Source organism: Eulemur rufifrons, chromosome 9 (assembly GCF_041146395.1).
Source record: "Eulemur rufifrons isolate Redbay chromosome 9, OSU_ERuf_1, whole genome shotgun sequence".
NCBI lineage: Eukaryota > Metazoa > Chordata > Mammalia > Primates > Lemuridae > Eulemur > Eulemur rufifrons.
Window position 1 is genome coordinate 44,953,803 of NC_090991.1, and position 25,272 is coordinate 44,979,074.

Genomic DNA, 25,272 nt, shown 5'->3' on the forward strand with positions numbered 1-25,272 from the left:
CTGAAAACGTAGAAAATACACACAACAAAAACCCCAACGAAATGAGTCTCCAATCTATTACCCAGAGATGAGACATGTCACTCTAGTTCCCAGACAGGAAATTACTGGATCCACACAACATATTTTTAGAACCTTTGATACAATGGCAAATTGCCCTCCCAAAAGGGTTGGACTAAATTTATGCCCCTACCTGATGCCAGTTTCATCATATTTTCCATGACTATGTAAAATCATTCTTTTAGAAAATATTTTTTTGTTTCTTTTTATTCCACAAGCCATGCATGCCCATTGAAGAAAAATTAGAAAGAAAAAAAAAAAAAAAAAGCTAAACAAATAAGAAAGTAAAATTGTTTACAGTCTTATCACCTAGAAATGTTAATGGTGTTATTTTCACATAAAACTTTCCCATCTTTTTTCTAGCTGTGGTATATGTGTACATATATACATTTAAAAAAATGGGATTATGCCAACTGGCTATTCTATAGTCAGTTTATTTAATAATATATCACTGAAGCCCTAGCACCCGGAAAAATGCCTGACACATAAACATGGTTCCAGACAACATTACTGAGTATTTGACAAACACCAAACATCACTGTTTCCTTTGATTTTCCAATAACCCTATAAAGTAGATACTACAATTGTGCCTATTTTTCAGGTGAAAAAACTAAGGCTAAGGAAGATTAAGGAATCTGTTCAAGGTTTGTCCAGTTAATATGGGGCAGAGCAAGAGTTTGAATTGAGGATTTCCTGCTTCAGAAATTGTTCTTTATAGCTGCTCTAGAGAGTTCAGCTGGAGCAGCCGAAAGTCTGATTAGAACACCCCGCCTCCCCCGACGTGTAGCATCCAGAGGCACAGTCACTGAAGGGAAGGTGGTGAGCCTGCCTCCTAGGACCGGCATCTTCTTCACCTGAGTCTTTCATAGAGTTAGAAGCATTTAAATACCCACTTCTAACGTAATGAGAAAGAAGGTACTATATTAATTTTAGGATTACCATTGAGTCCGTGTGCAAGGCAGGTGGTCAGCCAGGAGGAGGTGTTGGTCTTGGCCGGGCTCACTAATATCCTGGCATCGGCTGACTGCCTGCTGATCTAGGCTGGCACCAACTGTAAGTGTTGGGCAATTCTATTTCTGCCTTGTTGGCTTTTTCAAAGTTAGAACAGAAAACAGAGTACTACTGCACCATGTAAACACAGAATGACTGCATAATTTCCCAATTGCCTTGATAAAAAATTACAGAAAACTTAAAGTTATAAGTGTCACGGTGAGCATTTAAAGGGAAGCTTTCCTACTTCAGTATGCTACTTTTAAACATTCTATATATTACCTCATATGGAAGACATTGCCATAGTATGTGTTTAATCATTATTTGTTTAATCAATAATAAAAAATAAATGTGTGGACAAGTGAATGAATGGGTGAATGAACAAATGAACTGATATAATCGTGGGTCTGTTTCCTGCCTTTCCATCTGTTTCCCTGGCGGCATTCTCTATTCCCTGCATTTTGAATGGCAGAAGCTGTGCCAACCAGAGATGTATAAACCTGAGTGGAAATACACAGTGCTCCTAAGAATGGAAACATTCCACCCATGCGAAACCCTGCTCATCCAGAAAGACCACGGGGACAGTTCAATGTGTGAATGTAAAAGGACTTTGTTTGAAAACTGCAGGGTGCTATGCAAACATAAAGAACTATAATTTTAACCAAATGATAAATCCCATTTTATAGGTGAGAAGACTGAGTTTCAGTAAGTGAAGAGACTTGCCTGAAGCCAATTGATTAGTAAACAGTGCCTCTGAATATCGACATATTAAAATATAGTTTTATGGCTTTCAAACACACTCGTATTGGGATTAATCAAATATCAATCAAAGGGCCTTGAGGATTAAAGAGATTTGAAATCATCATTTCAATGGCTGTAACTGTATTTCAGAAACACTTGCATAGAATTTGTTCTCATGATTATATTAATGCCATCTGTCTGTGTTACTTGGTGTTTCAGGAAGTTTGTTTCTCGCAGAGGCAGAGCTGAAGCACCTGTGTTGCTGTGTGAATTAAGAGGAGGATCAGCAGTGGCAGGAGGAGGGAGGTGACGCTTTGTTTCCTATCTTCATTCTACAAATATCTCAGCAGTCTTACCAACAAGACCCCGCTGCTTGGGCGGTGGGGAACATCTGAATTTGGAAAGCCATTAACAAGGAGCGTGTGAGAGCCCTGTTTCTGGGTCAGAATGATTCACAAACCCTAAAAACCGTGGCCACCTGAAGGTTTTTGTTCTTAATTCGACACCAACTTGGCTCCAACGGGCTCTTCATTTTCCGTTTCCACAGCATTAAACTCCCCTGACTCCTGAGGACGCCCTCTCCTTTCTCCAAGGCTCACCGAGAGCAGAACACCAGGTGACAAGGGCTCATTTTTCTTGCCACAGTATTTGTCAGCTTCAAGAGCCCGTCTGCTCAGCCACTGGACTGAGATTACAAAATCACTCCGCAGTGCCTTCAATTGTAACAACAGGATGGGGATTTAGAATTTAGCTGGAACATTTCTTCCTGGAGCAGCTTACAATCTGTCACCCTTGGCTTTGCACTAGAGGAAACGGGAGGTTCCAAAGATCTGAGTTACCGGGTATAGGGCGCAACCCCACCATTGCAAATTCAAGTATACTTTACCCTCAGTGATCAGCTGCTATTAATGAATATCTTCAATTAACCAAAGCCTCACTGCAAAAAGGAAGCAATGTTAGAGAGCACCGCTTGAAGCTAAACAGTCAGACACACATGATTTAGGATTCAGGATGTTGGTTATATCGTCCCTTCTGAGCTGTCTCCAGCCACTGTCTAATACAGTAGAGCCACTGGGCACGTGGTTTCTGAGCATTTGAAATGTGGCCAGTCCAAACTGAGACATGCTGTGGGTGTAAAATGCATATCAGATTTTGATGACTTAGTATAAAAAAATGCAAAATAGCTCATTAAATTTTTTTTTTTATTCTAGTTCTTTTCCAACATTTTAAAAATGTGGTTGCTAAATGCAGCTTGGGCTTGCAGTTTATTTCTATTGGACAGCACTGGTCTAGTTCATCGGTGTGTCTGTGACCCACTCTGGTTCTCATGGTCTAGGGAGCCAGCCTGGTTCTGAGGACAGGCCCAGAGACCACAGAAAGGATGGTGAGACTCTCTTGGGTCTGTCCCAGTAGGAACAGGAGCAGGTGTCTCTGGCACTTGTGAGCCAGTGGGGGCTTGCAGCCAAGCCCGGGGCTGCCTGACATCCTGAAGTCCCAGGCAAGGGGCGGTGATGGCAGTTTGGCTTCCCATAACGAGACTCTCACAAAAGGAGAGGCAGACTTGGCAAGAAGGGCTGCAGTTGGCGGATTCCCCCGCAGCACATGGGAGGCTGAACTTTGGCTTCAAAGACAGACCCCCAACAGGGCCACTGCCATTCAGTTTTACTGCTATTTGTCATTAAGATCATTATTACTACACTTACATGCTTGGGGGAATGTCAGGATGTTACAGATGGCTGCCTGTATTGCAAAAGGGAGATATGAATGAGGTTTCTTCCAGCCTGGGCACAGGACCAGGGCATGAAAGGGAACAGAGGGCAGCTTCTCGTCTCTCACCAGGCCAGGGGCCTGCAGCAGCTGGAGCGACTTCACTCCAAGGCCACCCAGCCTTCCACCCCTACCAAGGCGACACATTCAAAGGCCTCCCTGAGAGGATGGGGCTACAGAAGTCTTCTAACTTCTGACAGCTCAGAGAGCAATGGGGACAGCACGGTAAGGTCTTAGATGCTACGGCCAATAATAACAATGACTGTAGCCAACATGGCCACCACAGGCATGCACCATGAGCCAGGCCTGTTAGCTCTGTGAGCTCACTTGGCCCTCACAAGACCCATTCAAGGATGAAACGAGGCACAGAGAGGTTGAGTAGCTTGCCCAAGGTTACACAGCTGGTAGGCAGCTGGGATCTGAACCCTGGTCATCTGGCTTTGGCACCCATGCTTCTGACCATTTTTCTGTCCTGAAGGTCTTGACCCAGTGTGGTTCCTTACACAGCCGTGGTGGGCACTGGCCCAGTTAAGGGGACTCTTCCTGAAAAGGGTTTCAAATGCTTAACAGGATCAAAATAGCTGGGATGCCTCCTTCACTCGGCAACTCTGGCTCTGAAGGCTTTTTCTCGAAGGGCCCCATGGGACTGTAAGACGTGTACGGAGACCCACGCTCCTGTTCCCGGCTGCATGTGAACTGGACCCCATGCTCCCTTTTCAGGCCGTACTTACTCACCAAACCCTCTTAAATAAATGGCCTGACCACAAAGGATACTTCCCAGGCTGTCATGACAAAACAACAGTGGCCTTTATGCATAAAACACGCTCAAATCCTTTTACTATCTCAGGGAAACAAAGAATATTCTCTCCTTTTCTCAAAAATAAAAACATTTTGTTTTGATGGAAAAATTACAGTTGTTTTGAAAAACATCATAAATTCTCAAGGATGGAACATAGGACACAAGAGACGCGCTTTATGTACATGGTCAAAACACCATCTGACACATCCGAATAGTACCGTCTGAGAAGGAAGAAGATGGGCTGTGTGTTTTCTGGGCGTTCTGACAGCTGGGATGTGGAGTTCGGTAACTGTCTCTCCCCCTTGCTACTCTGGGGCCCACAACTCCAGGGCCACGCAGCTCCTGGAGCCTCTGCCACGTCCTGCTGAGACTGTTTACCTGTCCCCACTTGACCCAGACTCCTACGCAGCTGAGGCCGGGCCGCCCACTTCTGCACCAGGACCCCGAGGCCCCGCACAAGGCAGACACCCCGTAAGATCGTGTTGGAGAAACAAGTGGATGGGACCCAAGCCCACTCCATAAACACCACCTATCTCTCAAGTGTAAAAACAAAAGGGCTCTTAGGATTGCTGGACTGAGACTTCAAGATGATTGAGAAAGTGTCTTCAAGGTTCTGACAAGGAACCTGAGTGAGGCTCAGAGTGGCAAAGTGGCTTGCTTGAGGTCACTGGGCCGGTGAGCCGCAGTCAGGAAGGGAGAGGCCTCAGGTCTCCCGGCTGTGTCTTCTTCCTGCAGCCCCAGGCCTGAGACCAGAGTGTGACAAACAGGAAGCTCTGCAGCAGGGTAAAGGCGAGGAACCCCCAGTTCTCAGCTGAGATGCTTCCCAATCAAACTCCTTCCAGACGGCACATCCAAGCTCGGAACGCCAAACGGGAAGCACACTGCGGTGACAGAGCTCCGAATGCAGCTGCTGGAGACCAGAAGCTGGGTGACCTTGGGCAAGTTGCTTAGCTTCTCTGAGCTTCCATTTCCTCAGCTGTGATCTCGGAATTCCAGCATCCACCTGGGAAGTATGTGGTGAGGGACTGAATGGCATTATGTATGTAAAAATGTGCTTATTGCAGGTGAGCTGAATACATATAACTCCATACTGTCTAAGATCGGAAATAAGAACTGGCCCCCAGGCAGAGCAGGTGGATGAAAGTTCTTCAGGGCAATAAACTAAACTTGGCTCACAGAAGGACGGAGGAAACGTGTAGGTACGAGAGGTAATATTAAAAAAACATATGAAACATTCTAAAATGATTGCTGGCACCTGGAAATTCTCAATCAACACTAAAACTGTCCTTCATTCTTTTAGCAAATATTAGCTTACCATGTGCCAGACACCATTCTAGGCATGGGATACAGCAGCGAATTAAACGAATTTTTAAAAATTCCTCTCTTATGCAATTAAATTAATTTTTATAAGAGCAGCAAAACTTCAACCTTCTCTGCTTTTTTGTGGTATTAGAATACCCTCCTCCTTTCTTTGCTCCCACGGTTTATGGCTGACCGTGCATTTCTATGGACTGGGCTCCCTGCTAGGCACAGGGGGTTACAAATCTAACTGGGGAGCCAGACACCAAAACAGATAAATACATTAAGATGCTGTATCTAAGATCAAGGACCTTGGTACATCACATGAGAAATGTCTGCCATAATCAAAATCTTTGGACAAATTTATTATACAAAAATAAACAAAATTGCCACAAGATAAAAATGGAAGGTCTGGAGTCCAAACTATCTAGTTTTTATTTAGACAAAAATTGTGGCTGTACATAGGATTGGAGAGAACAGAAAGTGACTTCTCTAATGATAATAAAACCAATAAAACTGCTTTACAATCTATTCATAGCAGCTACCTTTTCTACCTCCCTAGTTACTCATTTTATACTATGTGATTGGAAAGCAAACAGCAGGGCAAACTAAATTTACTGCCCTGCAAAAGGTCAGAAGAGGATCAAATGGTACAAAGCAGTGTTTGCAATTATTAATGCTAACTTCAAAGTAGCAATTTTTTTTATACATGTTGGATTTGATTTACTAATATTTTGTTGAGGATTTTGCATCTATGTGCATGAGAAGTATGAGTCTGTAGTTTTGTACACTGGTCTATTATCCTTTTAACGTCCAAGAGATCTGTGGTTATGTCTCCTTTTTCATTTCTGACATTAGTCATTGTGTCCTCTCTCTTTTTTTCCTTAGCCTGGCATGAGGCTTATTGATTTTACTGATCTTTTCAAAGAACCAGCTTCTGGGTTTGTTGATTTCTCTATTTTCTGTTTTCGATTTCATTGATTTATGCTCTAATTTGTATTTTTTCTTTTCTTTTGCTTACTCTGAATTTAATTTGCACTCCTTTTTCTAGTTTCCTCAGGTGGAAGCTCAGATGACCGATTTTAGATCTTTCTTCTTTTCTAATATGTGCACATTTAATGCTATAAATTTCCTTCTAAGCACTGCTTTCACTGCATCCTATAACATTTGATAAACTGTTCACATTTTAACTTGTTTAAAACTATTTTTAAATTTCTCTTGAGATTTCTTCTTTGATCTATGTATTATTTAATCTTCAAGTATTTGGGGATTTTCCAGATGTCTTTCTTTTATTGATTTTTAGTTTAATTCCATTGTGGTCTGAGAGAAGACATACGATTTCTGTTCTTTCAAATTTGTTAAGGTGTGTTTTCTGCCACAGATTGTGGTATATACTGGTGAATGTACCACATAAGCTCGAGAAGAATGTATATTCTGCTATTGTTGGATGAAGTACTCTATAGATGTCCATTAAATCCAGTTGACTGATGATATTGTTGAGTTCAACTATGGCCTTACTGATTTTCTGCCTGCTGGATCTGTCCATTTCTGACAGAGGGGCAATGAAGTCTCCAATTAAAATAGTGGATTCATCTATTTCTCCTTGCAGTCAGGTTTTGCCTGACGTATTTGGATGCTCTGCTATTAGGTGCATATATGTTAAAGACTGGTATGTCTTCTTGGAGAAGTGACCTCTTTATCATTATGTAATGACCCTCTTTATCTCTGATAACTTTCCTTTCTGTGAAGTTGGCTCTGTCTGAAATTAATATAGCTAGTCCTGATTTCTTTTGATTAATGTTAGGATGGTACATCTTTCTCCATCCATTTACTTTTAATCTACACGTCCTTATATTTAAAGTCAATTTCTTGTAAACAACCGAAAGTTGGGTCTTGCTCTTTCATCCACTCCACTCTGACAATCTGTCTTTTAATTGCTGCATTTATACCACTGACATTCAAAGTGATCAGTGATACTGTTAGATTAATATCTACCATATTTATTACTGTTATTCTATTTGTTGCCCTCATTCTTTGTTCCTATATTTGTCTCCCATCCTTTTTCTGCCTCTTATTGTTTTAATAGAGCATTTTATATGATTCCATTCTCTCTTGTCTTAGCATATCAATTATACTTATTTTTTTCCTTTTTTTAGTGGTTGCCCTAGAGTTTGCAATATACATTTAAAACTAATCCAAGTTCACTTTCAAATAATACTATACCACACTTCATAGGTAGTACAATATCTTGTAATAAAAAAGTAGTCCTAATTGCTCCCTCCTGTCCCTTATATCATTGCTGTCATTCATTCTACTTATTCATAGGTGTGTATACATGCACACACATTAGAATACATTGTTGCTATTATTATGAACAAATGTATTTGTTGGATTAATTAAAAAAAAGTAAGTTTTACCTTCAGTTTTTCCTTCTCTCTAAATAACTTTTAACATTTATTGCAAAGCAGGTCTACCAGCAATAAATTTCCTCAATTTTTGTTTGTCTGAGAAAGTCTTTATTTCTCCTTCACTTTTGAAGGATAATTTTGCAGGGTACAGAATTCTAGGTTGATGGAGTTTTTTTCCTCTCAACACTTTAAATATTTCACTGTGCTCTCTTTGCTCTTCTATATCCTTGCTCTTCTATAGGTAAGGTGTTTTTTCCCTTTTGGTTTCTTTTAAAATTCTTTACCTTTGATTTTCTGCAGTTTGAATACAGTGTGCCAAAGAGTGTGGTTTATGCTTTTGTTTTTGGCATTTATGCTGCTTGGTGTTCTTTGAGCTTCCTGCATCGGTGGTTGGTGTCTGACATTAATTTTGGGGAAAAAATCTGTCATTGCTTCAAATATTGCTTCTGTTTCTTTCTCTTTCTTTTCCTGCTATTCTGATTATATGTGTTACATCTTTTGTAGTTGTCCCACAGTTCTTGGATATTCTGTTCCACATTTCTCAGTCTTTTTTCTCTTTCCTTTTCAGTTTTGGAAGTTTCTATTGTCACATCCTTAAGCTGGGAGATTCTTTCCTCGGCTGTGTCCAGTAGACTAATGAGCCCATTAAAGGCATTCTTCATTTCTGTTAGAGTTTTTGATCTCTAGTATTTCTTTATGATTCTGTCTTAGAATGTTCACCTCTATGCTTATATTGCCCATTTGTACTTGCATGTTATCTACCTTTATCCATTAAAGCCCTTAGCATATTAATCATAGTTTTTAAAAATTCCTGGTCTGATGATTCCAATATCAGACCATGTGCCACGTCTGAGTTTTGTTCTGATGTTTGTTCAGTCTCTTCAAACTGTTTTTTTTTGCCTTTTAATATGCCTTGTACTTTTTTTCTTGATAGCAGGACGTGATGTACTGGATAGAAGGAACTGTGGTAAATACGCCTTTAGTAATGTGGTGGTAAGATGTGGGGAGAGGGAAGTGTTCTATAGTCCTGTGATGAGATCTCAGTCTCTTGGTGAGCCTGTGCCCCTGGGCTGTGAACTTCACTAGTGCCTCTAAGTCTCCCCCACCCCCATCTTAGGCCCTGGAAGGGAATTCCAGGCCTGAGTACTCAGATTGTTGTCTAGAAGGGGTGGGAGTGCAGGTTCTGAGTGGGCAAGTCCCTTTGGCCATGTCGACCCTAACCCTATAAGGAGAGCCCAGGCTGGGGCAACAGCCCACTAAAGTGGGGGTTGGCCAACTGCAGCCTGTAGGCCAGATCTAGTTTGCCTTCTGTTTCTGTACAGCCTGTAAGGTAAGCATGGCTTTTACATTTTAAAATGTAAAATGAAAAGCATAAAAAAGACTATATTAGCCTTTTGGCAAGAACAGTTGCTCAATTTTGCCTCTTGGAAAAATCTAAAATTTAGATTTAGGAAAAGTCTAAAATATTAATAGTTTCTATCTAGCCCCTAGTAGAGAAAATTTGCTCAACCCTGCTCTGAAACACAGTGCAGGGGACCCTCTTGCCTGGGTCCTCACCGCCTTTGACCTACAGGATATGGTAGAAGTGGCACAGTGGAGTTCCCGATACAGCCTTAAGGAACCTCTATGTGGCTTCTGTTTCTGCCCTATTAGTGGCCAGCACCATGTCAAGAAGCTCAGGATAAACTACTGAGTGATAAGTGACCACGTGGGAAGAAGGGCCACATAGAGGAGAACCCAACGGGCCTTGGGTTGGGTTGGACACCCCAGCACTAGCACAGCCACCGAAGCTGACGTCCCTGCAGCAGCAAGGAGCCAACCCTGCCGAGTCCTGATGGAAGTTCTGACTCGGAGAATCTCAGTGTCAACATGATTGTGGTTTCAAGCCATTAAGTTTTGGGGTGGTTACACAGCAATAGGTAATTGAAACAGCTGCCAAATAATGGGCAAAGATTACGGAGCACTCCCTCCGGGGCAAGCTAAGCTTGTTACAGGCAAAGTCCACTTACTCCTCAAAGTCAGACTTTGAGGACGGTACTATGATTATTGCCTACTGATGTCACTCCGACCTCTTAAAAGAGCAGAGCGACAGCCACCTGAAATCCAACAGGAAGTCTTCCCTTCAGGCGTGACTATTAAGACCAGGTGGGGTTAAAATATAGCAGAACTGAACCCATCTGGAATCAAATGCACTGTCATCACGCCTTCTCCAGGTGGCCTTCTAGCCTCTCTTTGAGCGGTTCTCAAACTCCATCACCAGCAGCGCTTGTCACTGGGCTGCTCTCTGGGGTGGACGGGTGCTCGGGAAAAGCTGGGCAGGCATCTGTGGGACCCCGTGGAACTCTGCTTATCTCCGGCCTCCTCTGCCAAACCCAGGGAGCTGTGCAAAATGTTAATGTGCATCCGAACAAAATAACTACTTGTGCAGTATGGGAATGAAATGGGAGTTAGGAATAAATTTTGTGTCTGTAAGAGCTTTATTAGCTGGAGTAAAAGATTTTCCAGAACCAGGAAGTCTCAAAGTCTACTGGGTCTTTATAGATGTGTTTGGCAGCAGGGCAGTGACCATGCACTAAGAGGGGTGACCAGCCACCGGCGGCGTTAGGACAACAGGCCTGCACTCTGTGGATCAGCATCCCGGCCCTGCCACTTGCCCCCTGCGAGCCCTGGGTAGGTCACCCCTCCTCTCCAAGCCTCCTTTTCCTTGTCTGTGAAGCAGGAATGACACCACTTACTTCAGAGGCCTATCATAAGACTTAACGAGACAACAGGTCTAAGTGCATGGTACAGAGTGAGACATGAACAAATGTTAGCAATCTCCCTCAAGACGCCCACCTCCTCCCCACCACTGCCTGGGCGATTTTACAAAGTAAGAGGCGAAATAAAGCTCAGAAATCCCTGACCCATTTTCACAGGATTTAAACAAATCCTGAAATGAAGGGCTAATTAATGCAGGCCACGGAACATCCAGAGTAAAATTTTACCAGAGTGTTATTGGGGCTCTGAAAACAAGTAGCGGGCCCGGGAGAGCGGCTCATTTGCATTCGTAGATGGATGCATTCTCTGGGTGGCATCTGAGCCCGGGTCACAGCCGCTGCAGGGAGAAGCTGCTCGGCCCTGGGTTCAAAGCCCGAGTCTGCCCTGAGCTGGGGCCGTGGGGAGAATGAACAAATCTCTTTGTGCCTCCGTTTCACCATCGAGAAATTAGAACTGACTCAGGATTAAACAAAATGAAGTAAACGAGGTGCTCGGCCCCGGTCTAGTACGTAGCAGGCGTGCACAAAGCGGGGTGAACCCACCAGGAACGGGTTATTTCTGGAGGAGGATCTGGAGGGGGATCAGGAGGAAGGGCCCACCACCGTCTCGGTCCACAGTAGCACGGAGGTGCCCCAGGTTGCGGAGAACAGGGCTAAACTGATTACACTCTGGGGCCAGGAGAATTATGAGACCAGTTAAAGAGCTGCAGGCAGACAATAACATATACGAGATAATATAACCAACATAATTCCTACAAAAGACCCGAGAATTGCACAATTTAAGGAGGATCGCCAAGGAAAGCCCGGCGTTGGCTCTGAGTATTTCTCCGAGGGAGCACGGCTGCTTCGTTTTCTCTGCGCTGCTGGAGTCACTGGACTGTGACCCCACAGAGAGGGAAATTGCCCTGCGATAGAAAGCAAGCCGCCCTTCGGCTTATCAGCCTTTTTCTTTAATCGAGTGCTTTTCTTCGCTCCCGCCTGCGCGGCCTACGGTTCAGAGCGGATCTCGGAATGCCCCTGCTGCACTGATCGCGTCTCTCCGTATCTCGTTCCCCTTTCTTCTCAGTTTGGCAACTCCTAATTTACTGCCTGACTGCCTGGCTGTGTACGCCGTATGAGTTATTTTCTCGTTGGATTTTCAGATCTGCTCTTATTTTCTACCCCTCTGGACAATCCTCTCCCCAGGGGCCAGGAAAATTCTCTGGGGACAGCTAGTGCTGTTCGGGGGACCTGGGCTGGTGTCCCATCACCTGCAGACACTTAGGTCTCCAGCCTGCCAGCTCTCGTCAGTTGATGCCTCGAAGCGTGCGGCCCTCCTCTGCCCTGTGTCCTGTGCCACTGGCCTCACACCTGCAATGGCCTTGGGGGTCACCTTCCAATTACCAGAGTTCCAACCCTCTCAGCACCAAAGGCTGCCTCTCTGTCCTGCCTCTGCGTCTCCCCCGCCCTGGCCACACCTAGGAGCACAGCAAGCTGGCATCCATGCCAAGCAACCACCGTGTGCCAGGCACTGACCCAGAGCCTGGGGTGGGGGCACATTTGCAAACCCAATATGGAATCCTGCTCTAGTGGGGCTCAGTGGGACAGACAGAGATCAATCCAGGAGTATAGCAGGGATGAAGTCGGTGGTGCTGGACGGGGCTGGAGATTTGCAGGTTTAAAGAGGGCCACCGGGATGGGAGGCCTCCCCAAGGTGACCTCCGGGCTGAGGCTGGAAGGAGGTGATGGAGAGAGCCACACCAATGCCAGGGTGGGACACATGGCATGGGGCAGACAGGAAGAGGAGCAGCCCAGTGGAGGAAGAGAAGGACAGAGGGCCTGGCACTCTGAGGGCAGAGAGGGAGTCCGCATAGTCAGGCAGCTGGGCCAGGGAGCCAGGCAGGGCAAGGCCAGGAGGGCAGGAAGGGAGCAAGGGAGCTGGGCGACAAAGGGTTTTGGGCCCCATAGAGATTTTGGCTTCCCCCAGACGCCTAATTCAGAGCCTGCCTGCAGTGCCCTGCCCACACTCTCACTCCCCCATTCTTACCTCTGTACTGGGGGTACCCAGAGGGACCCTGGCCCTCCTGCTCGGACACTCAGGTCCCTTCCTGTCTCACTCACCTATTCCCTTTACCTGCCAGTCACTTCCAGGGGAGTGTTTGTTTGTTTAGAGACAGGGTCTCACTCTGCTGCCCAGGCTGGAGTGCAGTGGCACCAGCACAGCTCACTGCAGCCTCAAATTTCCAGGCTCAGGGCATCCTCCTGCCTCAGCCTTCCAAGCAGCCTGGACTACAGGTGTGCACTACCATGTCCCCAGCCAGGGGACTCTTTTCAGCATCTGCCTCACCTGGAAGTCCGGCCCTGAGTGCTGCTGCTTCTTTCTGCACTTCCACTATGAAGCTTTGCTGGAGAGCTGCCGAAGTGGCTGCTCCCACCCCGTGCCGTCCCCGTCCCGGCTCCCGGATCCCTGCTCTTCCACTGCACTTCCCGTGGCGCCTCCTCCCAAACCGTCATCCTGCCCCTCAGGGCCCGTGTGCCCTTCCTGGCAGCACCTGTGAAGATGCAGACCAGCCGACAGGGGGGACTACGGCCTTCCCGCCACCCTGAGGTCTCATGCACTCCTCATCTTCCTCCTGCACCTGAGGAGGAAGGGTCTCCTTTGGTTGTGCATCCCATTCCTGTTCCGGCCTGGGGGATGGTATATTTTCTCTCTCTCTCTCTCTCTGGGCATTTTCCCCCGGCCTAGAAATCTGCTTGAGTTTCTGCAACTTAGGTAATGCCTCCCTCAGCTCGCCTGCCCTGGGAGTAACTGTTCACTGTCCATCCTCCCTGTTACCACAGATTTCCCCAAAGAGAGCGTTCCTGCCCAACAGCCGGCGCTCACGCTCACTCCTTGCCATCATCAGCGACACTACTGACTCCGGGATCAAGGCTCGCTGCACCCAGAGCCTCCCCCACCCCCAACTCCTGGGCCCCCACGGTCCCTGCCCGCTCTGAGCTCATGAACACCTGCCTTCCTTGGAGTCCAGGACTACAGCCTGCAGCTCCTCTCCCTCCTCTCTCACGTCCCTTGGTCTTCCTCCCTCCAGCCCTAACACGCTCCCCCTGTGGGACCCGAGACCTCCTCCAGAGAGTCACAGTTGATGGCCCATTGGCTGAATCTCACCTGTACACATTTCTTTCAATATATATTGGGGCCAAGTTGGAACAGCTAGGCGAATTTTACATAAAAATGCAGACATCCAGCTGCTGTCACAGGTGCTGTGGGGCTGGCATCCCACAGGGCTGGAACCCAGAAGCCGTGCCCCTGGGTAGCTCTCCAGCTCTCTGCACCCACCCGGTCCCCAGCCCCACAGGGGCCTGCCCATCTGCTCGCAGGCAGCTGGCTGCAGGGCGGGCAGCCACGCTGGCAAATTCCTCCCCTGGTGATCTTAGCCATGTTGGGGGTGTCATCTGTTACTGCCAAGAGGAATACTGCACGTCCACACCTCGAAATCCACCGATTTCTAACTGTCTCCAGCCCCGAGGCCCCCTTTGCAGCTCTCCTCCAGGCTCCCCTTTCTGGCCAAGCACCTCCAGGCCGGGAACAGTGGCCGACACTTGGGAGCCCTCTGAACGTGCTGACGGGTCGGTGCCTCTAGCCCACAGGCGCTGGCGTGTAGCTGGCTCACCTTTGGTTTCTAAGGGGTTTGCCCAGTTTTAGTGGCTGGAATGCGATTCTGAGTCACCGACTGCATCTGAGTGCAGTTTAGACGGGTGGATGTCCGAGAAAAGATGGTCTATACCCGTGTGCTGCTGCTTCTCCCACCCCTCTGCAGACAGCGTAATCCGCGGAAAGAACGTTCGGCTCCCGGGTCAGAACGTCTCGGGTCCACATCCCACCTTTGCCTGTTACCTGTGCCTGCGTGACCTTGGGCAAGTCACTGAACCTCTGCTCGTGTATTCGATGTGACAAATCAGAAGCGCTCGGGGGTTTGGCAGAGCGTAGACAGTCAGTACATCGTGGGGACGTCCTTCCTGTGTGGTCTAACACGTCCCCTGCCACGGCAATGCTGTGAGGAACATTTCCCGTGGCACATTTTTAAAAAGCTTCGATCCTATTGCAGCTGGGGCTACCCAGAGGGCCCCGAAGCAAACGCTTTGCCTGCTGCTTCTCCTTCGCCCAGGAAAGCGTGAGCATCGCCGGTGGCCGGAGTCGGAGTCCCGGCTCCTGGGAGATACTTGACTTGTGAGCGGATCTCACACGCCCAAAATAACTAACTTTCAGGGGGGGGTTAAGTCCAGACGAAGCTTCCTGTTCGGCCTTCTCAAGGGCTCTCACCGACCCCAGAGAATTCTTTCTATGTCAAACCAAAGAGAAGCCTTCGTGTCAGCTTCAGGAACCGTCTCCTGATTAGGGCCCTTCGTGGGTGCCCATCTCAAGCTCCAAAACCCCATCTGTCGGTGACATTTCCCGCCTCGGCCTGTCTCCGGCGGTTAAGGAGATGCTACAGTATTAATCGATTTCAAGGTTTTTGAACAAATAGCCATAAATATTTAAGCCTTCGTTTTGCCTATTAAGGAAAATGCCATCTAAGATAATTATTTTGCCTTCGCCTGACAGGAGCATTTACATGGAGGACGGGATTACTTTAACCTTTGAACAAATTCTGAAACCTTGAACCTGTGTGGTCTTCCTCTATCTTGCAAGCATTCCTGTGAACACACACACTAAATTCCTGAACATTGATGAGGAAAAATGCCAGCAAAAGGTGAAACAACCTCAAATGATTTTTGATTGATTTCCCAAAGCAGTGCAGCTTATATTTTCAATGAAAGTCAACTGGAATCTAAACACAGATTTTGATTCCTGCTTGTTTGTATGAATGTCACTTCTCATAAACTGCAAGTGCTTGGAGGGCCGGGACCCCGTCTGATGTACTCTGCGTCCCTGGCGGCACCACGCCTGGCACAGTGAGCACACAGAATGCGGCCCGCACGCGGGACGGCTCCGGTTTCGAGCGGTTTAGCGCAGGGAGCAGTGTCAAGGTCTGGGGATCACCCGAGTATGGGGCTGAAGCCTAATTCTGGCCATTCTAGGTAACGTGGCCTCAGACACAGTCCAAGTCACCTCCTCTGAAACATGGGCCCCATGTCACCTCCCTTGCAGGGCTTGTTCCTAAGACTAAGACTAACTGAGGGAAAGTTTATGTGGTGCCTGGCGCACAGCAAACAATAAACGGTGTTCACTCCCTTCATGACGGCTTGTACGGTGGATGTAAGGAGAGAAATGAAGGCTTCAGAGGAAAAGGTATTTAGAGTCATAGGACATTAGTCTCTGTGTACAAAGAGGCCCAACGCTACCAAGATATGCTAGAAGTACGTGTAGGGGTACCTGGTGGAGGAAGGGGGAGATTATCCGAACTAGAACACCATCATAATGAGCACGACAGACGAAGTCCCTTCTCCCCCAGAGATGCCAACCCTAATCCCTGGCACCTGTGAATATATTACCTTGACGCAGTAAAAAGGACTGTGAAGGTGTGAGTGAGCTAAGGGTCTTGGGATGGGGAGATGATCCTAGATATCTCAGTGGGCCGAAAATAACCCCAAAGATCCTCGTGGGAGAGGAGGGAGGCTGGAGGGCAGGAGTCGGAGAAGACAGAGAGAGATTTGATGATGTTACGCTGCACAGAGGACAGAAGGTGGCACCATGAGCAAGGAATGCAGGTGGCCTCTAGAAGTTGGAAAAGCCAAGGAAACACGTTCTCCCCTAAAGCTTCCAGAAGGAGCCAGCCTTGCCCGCTATTTGACTTTAACTCAGTAAGACTGATTTTGGACTTCTGAACTCTGGAACTGTAAGACAAGCTTGTGTTATTTTAAGCTGGCACATTTGTGGCTATTTGTTACAGTAGCAATAGGACACTCATACCATGAGTCACACTGAACAAGGACAACAAAAAGACAAGACACAAATGGACACACTTTCATGACATGGACAATTTCATCTCTGTCGGACACTGTGTTACTGGACAGCAGAGGTGTCCCTGAACACAAGCTCTTTGTTGGATCGGCGAAGACCTGGTCTTAATGGAGCCAAAGCTCAATGCTACCTTTATTCCTAAAAATGCTGCCATTCCCTGTCACTCAACTTTCATGGCGCCTGCTGGGCTGACACATGAAGCCTGCACGGCTCATAATTACAGCCTAATACCTGCCAGCCAGTAAAAGGCTTCAGAATAAATACTGCACCAACAGGTTGCTTTTTTTACTCTACCATCTCCCTATTCTTCATGTTTGAAAACTATGACTATTTAAGTTCACGTTATGTCTGGAGGTATTAACATGTGAGTTCGTTTGGGGGAAAAAAATCCCCATAGGTTATGCATCAAGACAACATGTCACCTTTGGCCAGGTAATTCAGAATTTAAATTTCTAAGTGAAGTCTCTGTTTCCACGCTGCCTAGGAATATAACAACTGAAAAAGGCCTTAACGAAGGAATAAAACTCAGCTTCCCTTTTGGAATAATGACTACTGCAGAGGGTCTACTAGGTGCAAAATGTTGCATTAGGCACTTCAGTCCTCACAGTGATCCTACAGGAGGACATTATTATCCCTAACTTGCCACTGAAGATTGAGGGTTCAGAGAGGTTAAGGAACTTACCTGAGTTCCCACAGCCTGTAAAAAAGAGAGTTAGGATTGGGGCTCACAGAGGTCTGACTTCTGAGCTTGTGTCTTTTCCACTATGCCTACTGCCTCCATGATAAATGCATGGGGCAGTATGTTGGATAAATGTGGGACAAGCTGCCAACAGCTAATATGAGGGCTCTGGGAAGAGCTTAGGCAGGCCTTGCTTTGAATCCATTGCTTTCCCCCATGCTTGGGTCCAGCTGGGAAAATATTGCCATATCCACAGGGCTGTGTGTGGATAGAAAGTTGGCTATACAATGACCCAGGGTTATAACCCATTCTATCACTGGCATGTAGGATGCTTCATAAAATAGGAAAAGGATTCCTCAGTAAGTGTTATAACAAAGACAGTGGAGTAGGGCCACTGCTATAGAGACAGAAATCTTGGAACCATTTTGCTTATAACCACATGGATACATTTTTCCTAGGTTAGACATCACAAACAATAAGTAGTCTAGAACAATAATCACTCTGATGTTGCTAAAAAGCCATCACTGCAACCCTCTCCTAACCCAGCTGTCCCGGGCAGAATATTTTCACAAACAATTCCTTCCGCTCACCAGTGTTTCTTAAATTATTTTAACCACACCTATGTGAGAAATACATTTTACCATGCAAATGCAACCGGCTCACATGGACACGTAACAAAAACAACAGTTCCATGAAGCAAGACATAGCCTTGCTATGTCCAATGAGCTCTCCTAGTTTTCTATTTTAGTCTATTTTGTCTAGTTTAGTCCATTTCGTGGACATGACCCATGCATTGACTTAGTGACCCATTAATGGCCCTACACCCCATGAGGGGGCTGTGTTTACTGTTTGAAAGTCCTGGTCTAGAAAACAAGGAGAACCGGCGTCCCTACCTCCGGGGCGATGTAATCTGGAGTCCCACAGAAGGTCCTGGTCGTGACTCCGTCCATCATGTGTTCCTTGCACATCCCAAAGTCAGCAATTTTGATATGTCCTTCTGAATCCAACATGACATTATCTAACTTCAGATCCCTGCAAGGAAGCAGGTTAATATTAGAGTCCTTCCAAACAACATAACGCGGTTTGTTCTGGAGCTGGTGAAATAGGAGGATAGTTGAATAGCTGCCACCTCAATGGCATATTAACGGTAAATCCCTGGAGAGCAGGGACCAGGAATTATTGTGTTTGTATTTTCAGAGCGTAATACTGTGCCCGGGTTATGGTAGGTGCTTAGATGCACACTGAATGACTAAATGGCTGAACTAGTGATCCCTGTCTTGGCTGTGCCTGTGAGCCCAGAGATTCCAAGTTAGCAGGTTTGGGGTGATCTCAGCCATTTGATTTATTAATATTCCACATGGCCGGGGGTCTGACACACAACGAGGTTTCCAAAATCACGGGTTTAGAACCACCTCATCGGGTCACACACATTCCCTTCCATTCTGCCTTGTGCCACATGTCTGTTTAATTACTCTTCAGTTAACACTGGAAGACATTCTTCGTTCTATGGCACCAGATTTTCACTGCAGCCAGCAACAGGAAGAACTAAATCAACAGTTTTTTTCCTCGCCTCTCCCCAGTTCCCCATGTTCTCTTGCTGAGCACCTACAACAGAAATTCAGTTTCCACTGCTCCCTGACCTCCATCTCAAATAAAAGGCAGAGGAAGGAGCTGTCGGTGGAGAGAAAAACAGGTTTTCTTGTGGAAAGCAGAAATGAGATACAGAATCTTTGAGGTCTGGAAATCAGAAGGTGGCTCTGATTTGCCTAGAGGCTGCAGAGAGCGGCGAGTCCCAGCAGGTCTCTGTGAGCTGGGGGGTTACCAACTCCACGTCTTAAGTTGCCATCACGGAATGACATGTCCACAGAGGCCCGGCAAACCTCTCCACTGTGCCGCTGGTAGCAGAGCTTCGATACACACCTATAAATTATTCCTCTTTTATGGAGAAAGAACAATCCAATGGAAATCTCTGCCGCATAGAATCTGCAAAAGAAAACGTGCTTCAGGTTTCTCGCTCGCTTTTTTGGACTCCTGGATACTTTTTACCCTCAAGTTCAGGCATCAAGAAGATAAAAGAACGTAAGACCCGGAGGCTTTCAGAGGTCAGCGTCAGCCTGTACCCGTTCTGCCAACCCCTTGGCCCTTCCCTCTGCCACTTCATCATCCAACTCACCCGAGAGGGACACGGCTAATAAAGCCCGTGAGACAGTTTATTTTTCTTGTCTGAGGAAGGTGAACAGGTAACTGACTGCCTACAACAAAGTCATTTCTAATACAAGCATTTACAGAGTGGGTACCTGTTAGACTATTCTATGTCAGAAACATAGTAGAGAAAATTCCCATTTTCCTATTCGTGGACGGAATATGTTGAGGTTTGAAAACACAAATACTCCCTGGAAGACAAAGTAGAGTGGGTGATGTACTCTTCTGCTAGTTCATTCATTGCCCCCAAGTGCTGGAATAACTGAGACATACACCATGATTCATATCTGAGTTTACCCTTTTAAATAACTCATGATAAAAAGCAGTTAAGACCATCACTTCAAAAGTCTTAATAGGTTAATATCTGAAACTCAGATTACACGCAGAAGGATATTTAAAATTCTGCATAGCATTTAGGAGTCTTTGAAGTCTGAGAAGCCACAAGACTGTGCCTGTGCAAATATCACACCCAGGTGGCTTAAAATAAGTGCCCATGTTTACATAAGCAGAGAAATAAACTCTCTAACGATCAGGACCAACTCTGAACGGGAGGCCGCCTCTGAAGGCCAGCGGGAGGGGATGGGATGAGGGTGGGGGAGAGAAGAGGTAGGATTGTAGGTGAGTTGTGCATTATTTTTCATGCTTTTCTGTATTTCTTAAAAAACAAAAAAAACCAAACTTTTCTGCAACATAAAAGCAATGAAAGTGTCTTGGATGAGACATCTTTATGTTTGGTGGCTATTTCGCTATTTGTTCTTTACAGCTCTGTGCAATGGCTTTATTTTACAATCTGAGTATTTCAATGCTTTATAACTACAACATAAGACAGGGGATAGGGAAGGCATTTTTTTTAAACTAAAAAAGTAAGTATAAAAGCAGAAAAATCTCCCTGCCTGTTTTTAAAGCTTGCTACCAAAGAATTCCCTGTTCTGGCCTTAGTTAATCTTCCCTAGGGCAGACAATCCCCACACAGGCCAAAAACCCTTCTGATTTATCTTTTAGATTGAGCATCAGGCCAGACTCTTATTAACATTTGCTAACTTGATTCATCAGGGTGATGCCCACTACGTATCCTCACATTCAGGGAAATGAAATAGGCCTGCTTCTGCCAAGTTTCCTGAGACTTCCTGGCCCCCGAGAAGGGGGATGACATTTCAGTCCCCCCACCCCTGCCCACCATGGACGAATCCTTTGTCTTCACCTGGAGCTCACGTCTCCCTCCCGTGCTGGGGACTTCTTCTCCCGGCATCCGAGGTACAGTCCAATGAAATGCTCCAACTGAGCTCACCGTTCTCCCCCAAACCACCTCTTTCTTGGTGGCTGTGCCCAGCCAGACCAAAAGTGGGGCATCACGTGAAGAGATTTCTCTCTTCTCATCCCCCAGTCTCCAAGTCTTCCAGGATGTTTTTCAAGGACACTTACTCCTCTTTGGCTCCAAGGTCAAGCCCTAACTCCAGCTCTACTCCTCCTCCCCCATAAAGGCTCTCACCAGCCCTGCGCTCCGATCCTTTCTTCCTTCTTCCCTCAGCCAGAGGGCTCTATGAAAACTTAATCTGCTGTGTCAAGCCCCACCGAAGCCCCTTCCCTCTTCCCTCTACCCCAGCCAGGCTTGTCCAATAGCCTCTTCACCCAGAGCCCCTGCCCAAGCCCCCCATAATCTTGTACCACCTCCTGCACACGCTGAGCTGCAGGCTACTCCCTGGGTTTGCATCTTTTCAAATCTCTTCTTGGAAGGCTCTTCCCCCACCTCTGGGTTGAGCATTCTCTGAGGATATGCTTCTCTCACTCCCTGACTTTTGGGGGCTTGCATGGTACCCTGCACATGGCTCTGGAGGTACGGCAAAGCGTCATAATTACTGGGTGACTTCCTGTCAGGTTAAAGCGTGAGCTCCCCAGGGCAGGAAGCACATCATTCCTTTCACTGCCCCAGTGGCTGGCGCATGGAGGGTGTGCGATAATCTTCTCTTCAATAGATAAGTTGACTCCACCACTGAGGTTGGAACGGAGTGAGGAGGGGACACACCAGCATCTCTGATTCATTGGAAATAGAATAAATCACTCCTTAGGAAACATCTAGGTGGATCCTGCCAATATATCTGCCCCCTTGAGAGGTTACAGCGCCCAACTCGGAACTAGGCAGAGTCCCACTGTCACATTTCACCCAGCAGAAGTTCCCAGTTGGGAGTACTGGGTTGTCTAAAAGAAAATACTCACACTGCTTGTGGTTCCTTAAATTTTCCTACTTGCTGAATGTGGTACATGAGGTCCCCGCCGTTGACGTACTCCATGACGAAGTATAGCCGATCCTGCAGACCAAGGTCAACACGTCAGTCGGGCTCCTCCCCGGCCAAGCGGCCGCCTTCGCTCTCTCCAGGCTGCGTTTTGCTTTCTCATTAGCAAAATGTGGGCCTCACGGGCACATCTGCTCAGCTTGGAGCTCTTCAAAATTTTTTTCCCAAGGAAAGAATAAGTAATAAACCCTACTGCACACGAGGGCCTGGGGAAGTACAAAATCATCACGTAACTCTGAAATAACAGCTTTCTGTCAACGTGTCTGCCTCTTCTGGTTATGCATAGTAATGGCCTCGAACATTCTTCCCTATTTTCCTACATACATTTCTAAGCTAGGGACGGTGTGAAGAGTCCACATGAGCCAATTATTTCATTTTAACGAGCGCGTCTCTGTGGCCCGCGTGTTTAAAGGCCGGTTTGCAGTGTCCAGGAAACTAACGTAGCAACGTGTTTAAATGGACGCTCCTGAAAACACATCTCTGGGTTGGGCTGGGCTTATAAATTATACCCGCTCAGTGACATTTACTGGGCGAGGGAGAGAGAGGACGACGAATGCAGAGCCTAACCACATGTTCTTTAGCATGCATGATACACTCAAGTGTTATTTCTGATTTTCTCTGTCACTGGTATGCTGATTCTTGGCCCCAAGAAGGGCACGTATCATAGACCCAAATAAATCTGCATATTCATGAGGACGTAATGCCAAGACAGATGGGGAGATTGAGGGCCTTAACGGCAAAATAACGAACAGCACAGCACACCGAGGTCAAAGCTGACCTCTGCTCTCTGCTAGAAAACATCATTTTGCAGACCTTATTAAACATTAAAGTGTTGCACAGAAAGGAAAAAAAATGCCAAAGCTGGTGCTAATAGCCAGAAACAGCTCTGCGAACATCAATCTTTAGCTCTCCCGTTATGAACTTTAATTTCATCTTCATGTCTTTGCGTTTTGGCTTTCCAGAGCTTAATAACCAGAGTTACGGGCTCTGGGCCGGGACTCGGCTCTGTGGTTCTCTTTTCCCAGCTCACTGCGCTTGTCTCCCTGGTGTGAGTGGATTCAGAGTCCCCGGAGCTGCCACCCGCGCTGACACGGCCTCCACAACACACCCCGAGACTCCGTGAGGCTGCACTGCCACTCTGAGACTCTAAACTCCAAAAGCACTGAGGGTCCCAAGGGTTTTTAGAGACATGAAACAGAAAGTCAATTTCTGACGAACAGGCAGTTGAAAATAGTAATAATCATAACAGCAGCGGTTATAGCTACTGATTATTGAGTCACAGTGAAAAGGGACAGCCTCGGAGGAGTGGAGAGCCTGTCTTTGGCAATGCCTCACTATGGTGCCAACTAAATGTTTGTATTTCTCGTAGGCCACTTGCAAGCCCCACAGCTGACTGACTAGTGCTTTGGAATTTTCTTTTTTGTCCTCTGTTTAGTTTTGCTGTAAGACAGGAGTCAGCAAACTTTTTTTTGTAAAGAGCCAGACAGTACATATTTCAGGCTTTGAGTGTCTCCTGCAACTATTCAACTCTGCCTTTGCAGCCATGGATGACAGGTAAATGAATGAGCATGGTAATGTCCCCAAAAAACTATTTATGGATGCTGAAACTTGAATATCATCTAGTTTTCAAGTGTCATGAAATATTCTTTGGATTTCTTTTTTGCCATCTTTCTTAGAGGTCACGGGCCACAGAGAACAGACCACACACAGTTTGCCACCCCTGTTGTGTGGCACTGAACAACAACACACTCTTTCACAAAATCAAGTCTCCTAAGGTTCCAACGCCACGCTTGGCAGCAGAGCCAGTAGTCTTAAAAAGCTGTGAGCTATTTTATTGTTTTTGTATCCCCAAGTCTTTGCACATTACCTGGAAGGAAGAAAACCTTTCATGTAACTGTCTGCTGAATTGAACAGCATGAATGCCAAGCCTCTAAGTAGACGACATCACAGAGGCAGAGGGATGAGAGGCTGTCCCCTGTCATCTCTGTTTGGCATCACGTTGCACCTTTCCCCAGACCTCTCCCCAGGAACGAGGATGCTGAGATGTTTTGGCTCAGGCTTAGCCCTGAGAGCTCGCTGGGTGCTGTGCCGCAGAAACACACCCCCAGGGTTCTTACCACCGTCTGGAAGCAGGAGTGCAGCTGCGTCAGGAACGGGGGCTTGTCGAGCAAGGCCAGGACTCGCTTTTCCACCATGGTGCACTCCACGTCGTCATCCTGAATCACCACGTCCTTCTTCAGGATTTTGATCGCGTACAGTTCTTCTGTTCCCTTCCTGTCAGCAAGCATCACCTGGGAACAGACCAAGAACCACCTGAACGCTTCTGAGCACACGTCTGCTCCTGGCGGTGGAGGGAGGGAACCAGGCCGGGTGAGGGGTCAGCAAGAGTGCATGCAAATTTGTAATGTGTGATATAAAAACGTGGATAAACTTTATATGCAAATTTTGAAATACTGCACGTCACTACAAATTAAATCCCACCGGCATTTGTATAACTTGTAGCTGTTAAGATTTATATGCTGTGTAGGCTACTGACACACGATGGCGCTATTTTGGCTGCTAAAAGGAATGAATACTCAACATTCTATACTGAGATTAGTCTGCAATTATGTACATGTTTCAGGAGCATCTTACAGTGAAACCCGACTGACCTTTATAATCTCACGAGTCAGGAACCCAGACAAAGAAAAAGGCTCGAAATCAGTTCCTGGATCTATCACGAGATTTGGGGCCACAGAGGCCGAATGGAGGTATCTAGGAGGATTGCTGAAGACTCACTTCAGAATCTCTTAATGATTACACTTGCTTACTACAAGTCAGCATCTGATTTTTAGTTGTGAAAATTATTCATTCAAACCACCTTTTGGAGCACCCCTTCTATTCTGAACACTGTGAAGGGGGAACGCACAACGAACTCACGGTAGCCTTTTGGATGCAGTTGTTTTTAATGAAATGAAGCATGGAAACATCCAAGGAAATGTGTACAAACCACCGGGAACATAAAGGGCTGTTCTGGAAACCTTGGTGAGAACAAAGCTGATCCAACATTCCCTGCAAAAGCCCCCCCACTTCCCAGACAGCCGTCATCTTACCTTCCCAAAACTCCCCTTCCCCAGCACCATGAGGAAATTGAAGTCGGTGAGTTTGACTCTGTCAAGGTTGTTGGAAGGTTGTTTCCTGTCCTCTGAAGGACTGATGACTTTATTCCCAGCAGGGCCAAGCTTGGCTTTCTAAACAACGAGCACAAATGTGAAAAGCATGGGTCATTTTTCTGGGGAAAGAGTGACAGAAAAAAGCACAGTGTATCTGAGCTTGATGTTCGCTTGGAGGTGGGAAGTGGGA

General features: G+C 46.5%; 1 protein-coding gene across 3 annotated transcripts in view; it reads right to left on the bottom strand.

The window, feature by feature from the left end:
* Nucleotides 1-25,272, bottom strand: part of PRKCA (protein kinase C alpha) — a 379,706-nt gene that overhangs the window by 25,660 nt on the left and 328,774 nt on the right. For 2 of the 3 annotated variants that reach the window (XM_069482789.1, XM_069482790.1), the window contains exons 11-15: nt 25,023-25,107; nt 24,048-24,221; nt 21,854-21,945; nt 19,358-19,420; nt 18,331-18,469 (exon numbers count right to left, since the gene is read on the bottom strand). In XM_069482789.1, the coding sequence (XP_069338890.1) occupies nt 18,331-18,469; nt 19,358-19,420; nt 21,854-21,945; nt 24,048-24,221; nt 25,023-25,107 (553 nt within the window). Of the gene's footprint in view, nt 1-18,330; nt 18,470-19,357; nt 19,421-21,853; nt 21,946-24,047; nt 24,222-25,022; nt 25,161-25,272 lie in introns of all 3 variants that reach the window. The other variant, XM_069482791.1, reaches the window with a different exon arrangement.